General features: G+C 40.3%; 1 protein-coding gene across 1 annotated transcript; it reads left to right on the top strand.

Moving 5' to 3' along the window:
* The first annotated feature begins 3,628 nt into the window (after positions 1-3,628).
* lratd2b (LRAT domain containing 2b) lies at positions 3,629-5,707 on the top strand. The gene is made up of 2 exons (XM_038275923.1): positions 3,629-3,748; positions 3,987-5,707. The coding sequence occupies exon 2, from the start codon at positions 4,167-4,169 to the stop codon at positions 4,992-4,994; it is 828 nt and encodes a 275-aa protein (XP_038131851.1). The 5' UTR covers positions 3,629-3,748; positions 3,987-4,166; the 3' UTR covers positions 4,995-5,707.
* Positions 5,708-12,322: the final 6,615 nt, after the last annotated feature.

Raw genomic sequence — 12,322 nt, forward strand, 5'->3', positions numbered from 1 at the left:
GATGTTGACTCTTTATTTTCATCTAGAGGTAATTTGGAAATCATTCACTGTGAAAAATGCAAACCCAAATCAGTGTTTCATTCAACAGCAGGGCTTTTCTAAGCTGTTTTGAAAGGATAATATTTCAGAAATATCTCAAAAGAAATGAAAAAAAATATAGTTTAAAGTTTAAAACTGGATGTTTTTTTTACACACTTCTCTAAGGGCTGAAAATGGTAGCTATAAGCCTGGATATTTGGCTCAACCATGAAGGGTTTTACCTTTGACTGCCTGGAAGTGAGCATGTGTTGACCTAGGCTTCACACAAGAGCATCCACAGCAGTGAGGATTGAGTCGGGTGGAGAGGGAGGACACTGAGGCAGGGATAGAACTGATGCTAGAGCAAAGTTCTGATTGGATCCAGGGGCCATTCTTGGCCAGGTCCTAAGAGTTTGACCCCAACATCAAAAACGTGATGTGGATGTTTCCACATGGTGACTTGATAAAGAACAGCAGCATTTAATGGCATCACTGGTAAAGATGTGGGGAGTAGAATTTACTGAATTTTCATATTGAAGGAGAAAAACGTTCAACATTCATCGGATGCTGTCCAAACAGCAGCTGGTTGTAGGAAAAAAACAGAGGGAAAAAAGTTCATCCTTCACTGATATAAATGTGCATAGTTTTGCACTGTGAGCTTAAGCTAATACAGTAAGATAGTATGAAGTACAGTGGTGTCCAGCAAGGGGCTTTTGAATTTAATTGTAGGCCTGTGGTCCTTCTGCAAGGAGCTAGTTTCCTTTTGGGTTCTCAGGATTTCCCCCACAGTCGTTTATTCAAATTAGCCTTAAGTGACATCATGCTTGCAGGGTGTTTGTCTAAGTCTGGACTGGTGATCTGTCAGGGTTCACCTTCACCTCTTTCACAATGCAGAAGATAGACACTAACCGCCCTGAAGCACAGTTGACTACATCAAATAAAAGGTGAATTTATGCCGTGTAACAACAACAGTTGCTGCTAATGAGTAATCTTAGGTTTCCCTTCTAAAGTGGATAGAACTGCTCTTGCTTGCAGGGCTACATGGACTTGACTGAGAGTGCTGAAAACCTGTTTCCAGAAATCTAATGATTCATCCTGTTGCTATGATTATTAACAGGAAAGCAAACGACCATCAACATCCATTTTGTTTCAGGATTATAAAAATGTGAAAAACAAATCTCCATGGAGCTGATCTGTTGTCTCCGTTTGCATACATAGCTTCATTCTGGGTACTCTGATCTCCTTCCACACTCCAACAACTTTCTAGGAAGGTTAATCGTTTACCTGAAATCCCCCTCAGGTATGAGGTAGCACACGTTTATTTGTGTTTCTGCTTTGCCCTCTGATAACTTTCAACCTATGCAGAGTCTTTTCTATTCTTTCACTCATTGATCGCTGGGGATGGACTCCATCTCTACAAGGATAAGTGGGTATGGATGGAAATCTGGTCTGCACTGATAGGCTGTTAATAAGACGAGAAAAAAGTTTAAGGCAGAAGAAGCCAAGGCTGTGTTTTCTGAAATAAGCTTTAAATAGGCCGTACTCTTAGAGGTACATGTCAATAAAATGGAAAACCATAGAAAAGTTATTACTTATAGAAAAATACACACTAATACATTTCAATTGATGAATATGTTGTCGATCTGAGTAACAGCTAATTAAAAACCAGAATACAAAGATAAAAAATTGTCATGACCATGTTGTTTATGCAGTTAGGGGGATAACAGAGTTTTCTGTGAGACCACAGTCTAAACAAGTCAATGGAAAGTTGAGTGGAAGGAAAAAGTGTGGGAGAAAAGTACACAAGTAACAGGGATCCTGGAGGATTGTAAGCAGGGGAGCTGCCAGGAATTTGGGGCTCCATGAAAGACATTATCGCCCCCACCCCCCATAAAATAAAATGTATGCAAGCTTTAAAACTGCTATCAAGATGCACTGAAGAGTATCATTTACATATTCAATGTAATTTTTATTGTAAAATTTCTACAAAGGAAAATGATCAGAACAAGAAAAAGTTAGATATACATTAACTTGAAATTGCATAAACTGGTGGATTAAAAACTTAGTATCTTAAATGTCTATTGGGACATATCTTTTCTTCTTCTTTTGCCCCCCCATTCCCCTCTGATTTCTTCAGGAGTTTCGGGATGATTTAAAAAGGAGCAGTCTCCAGCAGGAGTTAGTGCTTTAAGAACTAATATATTGGCAAAAATATTTAAGAATTCATATTTAAACTTCCCAATGAAAGCAGTCAATCTTTAAGGTAATATTCTGGTTTAGTTAGACCTATATGGTACATAAGTAATAAAATAATTAGCAGTTTTGTCTTTTACTACTTTATACCCACAATATATGAACCTGAACTCCTATTATTTTTATTGACATGAATGCTTTTATAATGGTTTTCTGTTTATAAATAGAAAAATGTAATTACAATGAATTTACCTGTTTAGCAGGCATTTTCCTCTATTGAATAAGTGCTCAAATAATTAACCAAAAATAAAAGCTAAAGTGATACCAGAATGATCAAGATACACACAATGTAGGGAAAAATGAAACAAAAAGGCAGTAAAAATGGAAGTGAAATCTAAACCTTCCTAAAAGGATGACTGTTTGTTTGTCAGCAGCAAAACAGAAGCCATTCTCATTGGCACCCCACACCAAACCAAGTCCTTCTCCCTAAACAGTATCCCTATCTTCGGTCAAAACATCCCTCTGTCCTCATCTGTCACAAACCTTGGTGTCAAATTGGATCCACATCTCACGTTTGACTCCCACATACGTCACCTCTGCAAGGTCTCTTTCCTCCACCTCAGAAACATCGCCAAACTCCGCCCCTCCCTTTCCCAACCCGACGCAGAAAAGCTAATCCATGCCTTTGTCTCCTCCAGATTGGACTACTGTAATGCCCTCCTCGTCGGGGTCCCTGGCAAAAGTCTACAAAAGCTGCAGCACATCCAGAACTGTGCTGCCCGGGTCCTGACGAGGAGGCGCAAACACGAACACATCACTCCAGTCCTCAGGTCCCTTCATTGGCTGCCCATCCAACACAGAATAGATTACAAACTTTGCCTCCTCACTCACCAGTGCATACATGGAACTGCCCCGGCTTACCTCAAGGAACTCCTCACACCTCACACCGCCTCCAGAACCCTCCGCTCCACCACCTCCACCCACCGACTGCACCAGCCAAGAGTCAAGCTCTGCACAATGGGAGATAGGGCCTTCCAGGCAGTTGCCCCACAACTCTGGAATGGCCTCCCAGAGTCCCTTAGGGTCCCACAGAGTGTGGAGGCCTTCAAGAAAGGCCTCAAGACATTTTTATTTAAAAAAGCCTATGAACATTAGTTAGTATTTTATCTGTGTGGTTTTATGGTTATTTTACTGTTTTGTTTTTACTACGTATGTTATTTTACTGTAATGTCTCATTTTAACTATGTATACCGTTTTTATTATACGGTTTTGTTTTAACTATGAATTTTGTAGCACTTTGAGATTTTTTTTAAATGTAAAGTGCAATACAAATAAAATGTATTATTATTATTATTATTGTTTTAATTCAAATGTTTTCTGGTCAAGGTTTACTGTCCCTTTAAATGACACCTCCTCCCAGCAGTCAGTAGATCCTGAACAAGAATGTTGCAACAAACACTGAGCTTCATACAACAGGCAGCCTGTCTGTGCAGCAGAGGCGCAACAAGCCACAGCACAGGAAGAGGAAGGACTATAGGTGAGTTCCCCACAGATGTAAGCTTTGAATGAAGCTGATTGGTATTTCAGCAATGCAGCGTCCATTTAGCTCAAATGCATCCAAACACCCTGTAGTCTCCACCTGCCGCAGAGTTCAACAGGAAATGTGAGCCAACAGGTGATTCAGGTCACACCTGTTGGGAATGAGCGCTAAGCTGGAGTAAAACTGGGCCTTCAATCTCCTTAAAAACTGCCAACTTTTTTTGGTTTCCTCACAGGCTTCAGGAGCTGGCAGCTGGACATGGACCACTGGTGCTCCTCCTCACCGTTTTGGATTTAAATTCAGGCTCTGCGCCCCCTTCCTCCTCCTGCTCCTCCTCCTGAGGTGAGAGCGCAGAGAACAGGTGGATCCTGTCTGCGTGTCTGTCTGCAGTTTATTCCCTGCTGCCGCTGTCTTTATGGGGAACCAGGTGGAGAAACTAACGCATATCAATTACGCGGAGGTGCCAACGTCGGACCCGAACGGATTCGACCCGGATGGCGACGGAACGCGGATCGGCGTCTCCTACATTTTCTCCAACGACGACGACGATCAGGATCAGGACGAGAGTTTGGATCACTTTCCTCCGGACAGCCGGCCGGTGAACCACGAAGAGAAACCCTTCGATCCAGAGGACGAGCTGGAGTGCGCCATCTACTACCGAGACGAGTGCGTCTACGGGAGGAGCTCCGGAGGCGCGTCTCTGTCCCCGGAGAGTCTCCTGGCCAAGTGCCGACCGGGGGACCTGCTGGAGTTCGTGGCCACCGGCCAGTACCCTCACTGGGCCGTTTACGTCGGAGACTTCCAGGTGGTTCATTTGCACCGAGCCGAGATCCACAACAACTTTCTAACCGACGTGAGTCAGGGCAGGAAGGGGCGGATAGTGAACGGCATGTACAGGCACCGTGCGCTCCCGCCGGAGGTGATCGTGCGCAACGCCATGGATCACGTCGGCACCAGAGACAGAGACCTGTGCTGGAGGAACTCGGAGTGTTTTGCTGCCTGGTGCCGCTTTGGCAGAAGGGAGTTTAAAATCGGAGGGGAGATAAGGATCGGGAAGCAGCCGTACAAGTTAAAACTGCTCTTCTCCGAGAAGAAGAGCCACATGTTGGAGTTTCAGTGCCTGGAGGACGTGATCATGGAGAAGAGGAGGAACGACCAGATCGGGAAAGATGCTGTGATGCAAGAGCTGGCCAACCATTTGAATACCACCAATGACCTCAAAGAGGAGCGCTTTGTGAACTGATGGAAGTTGTGGGGGATGATCTTCATCTGAAGGGTGAAGGAGATGTTTTGGCATGGTGTTAATTAATAGAGCAGCTATGCTCTTAATAAGGCAGTAGAAAGGTGGTGTCACTGCCAGCCGATGTGCAGATGGGAGTTTGTCTTCACAAGTGAAACATCTCTGAAATCTGGAGAAGCACTTGCTCTATTTGCTTTAGAAAGGAAGCTCCCAAGGCATGAGAAAATTATTCAATACCCTAATGTCACTGGCAAGTGAAAAAAATAACCTTAAATTCTTTCCTCTTGAATCCCAAGATTAACTTCATCTAATGACTTTGCAGGAGATCTACTTGCAGTCTAGGGAGAAAAAAATAAGAATTAAATGATCATTGATTATTTATTGAAGTGAATCCTTTCACGCTTGTGAGGAACCCTTAAGTGATCCGACCGAGTCCTGGAAGTGTTTGGACCCCAGTGAAAACTCAGGTGCTGGAAACTGATGCAGAGTGAGAGACAACCTGTAGCTTCTATCACTGTCTCCTCAGTGTTGAGGATTCCCATCTGTTGCTTAAAGCCAATCATCTCACAGCTTTACCTGTGGACTCTCCTGTTCATAGCCATAACTGTGCACCTTTAATGATTCATTACTTTTAACAGTTTATTTTTCTTAAAAAAAACAAAAACAAACAATGTTTGTATGAAGGCTTATGGAATAAATTTATATTTGAAGAGTGATGTTTTTTTAATTTATTTTTTTGAGGTCCATGTTTTCTGTTTTTTTTTTTTTTTTTTTTTTTTTTTTTTTTTGAAAGCAGATTTGGCCTCAGATACAAGCAAACCAAACAGCCTCCAAAAGTACTAGAGTTTTCACCCCATTGTGGAAGTTAGACCTCTGCTCTAATTCTGAGATCTAAAACCTCAGCATATATCTTATTCAAACTTATTGTAGTTTAAGTGCACATTTTTTAATTTGGGCTGAGCAAGTGCCTTATTAAAAGCTTTTAAGGTTAAAAAGCTTTTTAACTAATACATATCTAAAAAGAGTGATGTGCATTCACATAGTGAGAATAATACCATTATTGAAGGAATATCAGAAGTTATGTTTGTCATAAGTTATGAGAGGGGTTCAGAAAACATGAACATTTTAGCTATTAAATGACATGTAATCTTTAAAACATTATTCTGAGCACACCATGCCTACTCAGAGACACGGTGGTAGAGGCATGGTGCAAGGGGAGGGATTGGATGCAAATGCATCCAAAACTTCAGAATTTTCCTCTTTTTATGTTAAACTGTAAATATTCTGCTTCACCATTTCACACAACTGTGTTTCTCAGTCTGTCCCATCAATCCATAGTAATATATTGTTATTGTGGGTCAGAGCATGACAAGATGGGGGGGAAAAAGGGGGTGTTCTAATTTTAATGAGAATAATTTTCTATGGCACTATCTACATGAGAATAATATCATCTAGATAGTGTCATAATAATATTAGCTGCATTAGGCATAAAGGTTAGCATTTGTAAAATGATATAAAGGCAATAGATTTTGAAATCTGGTCCCTTAAAGCCATTCAATTCTTTCACATATCACAGATGTGCTGATATAGATTTAATTCAATATTCAAATCCCCAAAAGAAAAAACCAATCACAACAAAAATAAAACCAAACAAATGTTTTACTACATTTTAAACTAACTAGTGTTTTCAACTGAGGAGCCTCGGCCCGGCTTTAGATTTCTGCGGAAATTGATGTAGTACGACACGTAGATTTAGTAAGCTCCAATATTTGGCAGTTTTGATTTAAATGTTTGCCTTCCAAAGGCAGACATCAGCCTTTTTTGTATTCCAGCCATATGATGGCATTTTGCTTTGTTTACACCTCTGTTCAAAGATATGTCCTTATTTAAAAATATGCCCACAGGCTGAAATGTAATCTCCGCCATCATTTGTCATTCAAACCATTACTCTGAGTGTATTAAGTAAAATTCTACCTTTTTTTCTCTACACACAAATAGTTTCTCTATCTTATAAGATATACCACTGAGGTTAATTATTGTGTCTTTTTCTGATAAAAAAAATGACAAAAGACTGAAACGCAAAATGCCATCTGATGGTAAGAACACATCTGCGACGTCACAACTACAGATGATAGTATTTTATTTTCATTTCCACATCAACACATAGTAATGCTGCACTGCTAAGTGAAACATTAATGACTCCTGGATTTTTACAAACACAAATCTAAAAATGGTGTCATACATTTGTAGTTAGCCCCCTTTTTCCTGGTACCCCTAAAAAAAATCCTAGGCTGCTAATTCACAGCAAATAGAACTGTGGTGATTAGACAGCAGGGTGTGCATTAAACAGAGAAGCAGCCATGAAATTAGCCATTGTAACTCTTGGGGAGCTGCGAATATCCCCAACTAAAGTGGGAGAAACTCTGCAGGCCTCTAGGAGGCATCTGAAAGATCTGAAAATGGTCACAGATTCATTCCATGGAACCTCACAGCTCTTACATCTTTTTTTGCAAAGAAGGCTGAACTATAGAATATCAGTTTCAAGATGTGGAAAGCTGACAGTTGCATACATGGTTGCCATAAAACTTTCTTCACCAAGTATTCATAGGGCATGAATACAATTGTATGCAACACTTTTTAGATTTGTTTATACAAATGTAATAAAACCAAAACAAAGAAACATGTATAATATTCCCTCAGCTGCCTAATCCTGTATGTGCTTCTTGGTGTTGATCTGTCGCACAGATTCCCCCTTAAAAAAACTTGAAATTTGTGATTGTAATGCAGCTTAGAAAACCCTTTAGGAGTAAGAATACTCTTTCACAGTACAGTATAGGAAGATATCAGCAGCGAGCACCTATGAAACGCTTTGCAGCATTTTTCCAATGAATAAGTAGCACAAAATTAAAAACGGTTCAGAGGTTGTTTTGAAGAGCTACACATCATTAGCTCCTTCCAAAGGAAGCTGATGATCACGGCTCTCGCAGGCAGTCAGTAACTTCTGCTTGTGCTCTTTCCTCGGGTAATATATGGAAATAATGCTGTAGTCATTTTGTGGCAGGTAGAGTCCCGCTGGAGCGAGAGCTGGAATATAATCAGGACTGCTTCCAAACAGGAACGCTGCCGGACACATTAGCGTCCCCTCAAATCTCTGTGGTCTGCTGCACTGATGAAACCTGAATTGTGTGCGATGCATATATATGATAACCATGCCCCCCCCCCCGCATAACACCATGCAGGATTGGTGTTTCACCCACTGGGTGAAGAAGAGTATTAAGCAGCTTCCAGTGCAATTTTGTAACTGTGAATAATAACTCGGTTTTTTCATCATGTGTCAGAAACTGAAATGGGATTACACATACATTAATTAGATTTTCGCTGCATAAATTTGAACATTTTCTGTTCTGTTTATGTGCTAAACATGAAGTGAGTGGCGTACTGTTGAATTCCTGTGGAAAATTGCAAGCTGTGAGCAGCTTTGGCAAACATTTTTGTGCCGTTTTCTCCTGACATTTCTGTGTAAGAGAAAATTCAAAGGTCATTTGCATAGTAAGTTTTGGTTTCTCCTCATAATAAACAGATTTCAGCCCTTTATCAGTTTTACAATGACTAATTGCTGTCTCACAGCCTTCATAGGCTCTATGACAAATTGGTAGCCATAAAAAGAGTTGGAAAGTAAATTCACGTGAAAGCGGCCTCACATGGTGCAGACCAAGCAGGGAGCCGGTTGCCTCATGGCATTCCTAATGATTTAAAACTCCACAGGAGACGTGCAATTAAACTGGTCTCCAGAATCATTAAAGGAGTCTTACATTCTGACCCACTACTTTTAAGGGATCTTTTGCTCGTGTATGCATTAAGGAACCTTTCTTTCTATACATGTGCACCATGAAAGAATTCCTTGTTTGTCATTTTTCAAGTTTGAAAAGTTTACATAAAACCAATCAGTTAATAAGTCAGATGCTGATAGATCAGTTTAAAATGTGCTTTTACACATTTTTGTTTTCCTTTTTTTTTTTTTTACCTTAAATAATATTTATAAAGCTGAAAAGTAATGTCCACCCATTCAAAATGATTACAGACCAAATACTGTCTGCCTCTTTTTCTCTAGTTTCTCAAAACTGAAAAATGTTGCATACTAAATTGCTAGTTGCATTTATCTGCATGAATAGGAAAGATTGGAAAAGCTTTAAAATGAAAGTAATCAACGGTTTAAAATGACAATCTGGGGAAAAATATCCAGTAACTAAAAATTATACTTTATTATTGTTATAGGTTTACGACAATTATCACTGCAAGTCCCTTTAAAGTATTTATTTATTTTTGTAATTTCTAAGGACTTAAAAAATAAGAAATAGGAAATGAAAGTGTATAGAAAAGAACCATCTCTTTATATATATGGTAGGGCTCTGTGATGCTGTGGTCCTGTCTCTCTCCCTTAAATAACTTTGTTAGAAAGCATGGCATACAAATTAGGTTTTTCATGTCTCAATGAGTTTAACAATAGGATTTTTTTCATGTAAACTAATCTTCGTAGCACAGCCAAGACCCCCTCAATAAAACAAGGGTTGGTGGTTAAAACAACCAAAAAGTAGCAGAGACCTCCTCTACCCTTAATGACTGAGCTCAGACTGCTAACGGCCACCTGCTCTCTGTGTAAAGCTGAATGATGATCTATTTCAGAAGCTTCTCCTAGGGTGATTTAAAACCGTGTAAAACCTTGGTAGGCAGTTAGTCTGAGCTCTTGGCTCAGTGAAGCCAGTCTTTTGGCCAGTGAAGCTCTCTTGCTCCCTGTGGAGTGCTGGAGGAAAGCCCACACCCTTCAAGGGAAACTGGCAACGTTAGAGAAGTTGTGGAAAAGCCAGACCTCAAATCGAGTTCAACCCTTGTTTACAAGATGCTGTTATCAGAACACACTTCCTGCATGAGGGAGAAGTGGATCTTAACTTTTGAAGAGCTTGCTTATGGACTGATCCTATCTGCATGACCAAAAGTTCAACTGTAATGTAGCCTGACGAAAAAAGGTCCAAACCCATTGCACCCTTAAAAAATGTCAATAATTGTGAATTTAAAAGCTTTTTATAAATAACAGTCGTAAAAGCCTGCTTTATGTTTCTATTCAGCCCATGGGTCTCTGTTCTGTTGTCCTCCTTTTGTCTCAGTCACATCTGCAGGGGTTTTTACATATCTGCTGGTAACATCTAAATACAACATACTGCCCATTTTTAAAAACTGATCAAGTTGGTTTAGATTGGTTTAAAATGTTTGTTTACATTTTTCATGTCTTGACTGGATGGAGATCTCCCCTTTGATTGGATCATCCCGGATCGTCCCACTGCAGGTCTGACTGGATGTTTAGGGTCAACGTCCTGCTAAAACATGAACATGTGACAGGTTTTCCGTCAGGACTGATCAGTACAGCTCTCCCCCACAGCATGATGCTGCCGTCACCATGCTTCTACAGTAAAAAAAGGTTTGTTTACCATCCTCACAGAGTCTGTTTCTAAAGAACATCCTATTGAAAGAAAATACGTCTCAGATGATCACATGATGCTCCTCCACATGTTACATGTATCTCAAAGCTTCCCTGATCAAGGCCTCTCTGGCCCTGTCTGGACATTTAGTTCCACAAACGCATTTTAGATGGTGTTTTGACCAGTGCTCTGATGTGTTAAAGCTTGTGAAATTGTTTTATGATCCGGATCCTGCCATAAATTCCCTCACAACTTTCTCCCTGACCTGTCTCCTGTGTCCCCTGGTCTTCACAATGTTTTTTTCCCCCTATTGTTCTCTAGCAAACCTCTGAGTACTTCATAGAGCAGCTGAATATATATACCTTAGTAAGAAACTCTTTGTTTCTCAAACATTGTTCTATTTTGAAGACATGGTTCAGTGTTTTTCAGTGCATTGCAACAGCCCACTCCTCTGAGTTTTATACGTGACATTTTGGTTTCCTGTCAATCGAGAGAATGACAGAACACCACATCAACACCACATTACGAGTTTCAACCCATGGTGCAGCAGCATCTTTCTTTAACTTTCGCTCTTTTCCCTGCTTCATATCCTTCCAACGCAGAATCCTTCGCACTGAGTTAATAATTAATGCTGGGCTCCCACCATGGCAGCGACATTCTCCGGGTTTTGTTTAGTCTGGCACTGTGCTGTGATTCTTTCTGCTCCGGATGCTGGCAGATCGTTTGTTTTTTCGGTCTCACAGCGGCCAAGCCTTGCTCCTCCTAGTGTCCCAAAAACCGGTTTCATGAAGGCAACATTCCCACAGATGACTGTGAAACAGATTCTTTTTTCTCAGCTATGCCTGCTCCACAGCAATAAAATGTAACGGGATACTAAAAGCTGTGCACTTCCTTCCCCTGTGGTTTCCTTCTCTTTCTTTCAGAAACACAGTGGACCATTTCCAAGAAATCATGGTGGTTCAAAGGTAGAAGAAGTAACCAACAAGGTAACCAACAAACATGCATGGGAAAGCATTAATAGAGAGTATCTGATGATGTAAGTTCTTGGACCAAATGAGAAGATGAAATGTAATCAGGTCTTTTCTAGTTTGAGTTATTAGGTCAGGTCAGCTGAGGTTGTTTGGTTTACATAAACACGCATGGGCGACAGGAAAGGCCAGGAGGGAAAAAATCAGGATGTAGAAGAGAAAGAAAGTGTAAGTTATGACCTAGAAGGGATCAACAGAGGCTTATAAAGACTTATACTGGAGCTGAGATGTGACTGAGAACTGTTGCCTTCAGGCTCTCTGACCTGTTTGTGTCTTCAATTATTCACAGCAGCCTGATTCAGTAGCAATCAACGTTCATCTTATTCTGAGTCATCACAGGATTTCCTGCCTTTTATCCCTCTCTGTTACAGACTCTGCACTGTGCGAGAAATGACGTTCAGAGCTATACCATTTCAATTTAGTAGCAAGTCAAATTTAGATAATTACACAGTAGTAGGCCCCTTTTTACGGATGATGTTACGTAAGTGAATAAATTGCTCATTATTTTTTCTTTCTCCTCTCTCATTGATGTTCCTCATTTCAAAAACGCCTCTTGGAACTTGGTTTCTTTACAGAGAGGTGATTTCTTATTGGCTGAAGCCAGCTCTTGTTTTGCCTCACAGATACTGTATATCTATATTTAATGCTTTGTAAAAGCACTCATACTGATGCTGACAGCAGGCAGCCATAAACTTTATTGCATATTATTAAGATCGTACAGAAAAAAAACCACATTGCAGAGAACTTTTTTTAAGTGAGAAGAAAAAATATTTTTGTATCTTTTCTTATATTGCTTTAAAAATTAAAACCAGAGAAGAGAGATTCAGCT

The sequence above is a fragment of the Cyprinodon tularosa genome, unplaced genomic scaffold, assembly GCF_016077235.1.
Source record: "Cyprinodon tularosa strain WSP-4 unplaced genomic scaffold, ASM1607723v1 ctg98, whole genome shotgun sequence".
NCBI classification, from domain to species: Eukaryota; Metazoa; Chordata; class Actinopteri; order Cyprinodontiformes; family Cyprinodontidae; genus Cyprinodon; species Cyprinodon tularosa.

Excerpts from the sequence above, each read along its gene's own strand:
- lratd2b (XM_038275923.1), top strand. The coding sequence starts at position 4,167 with ATGGGGAACCAGGTGGAGAAACTAACGCATATCAATTACGCGGAGGTG.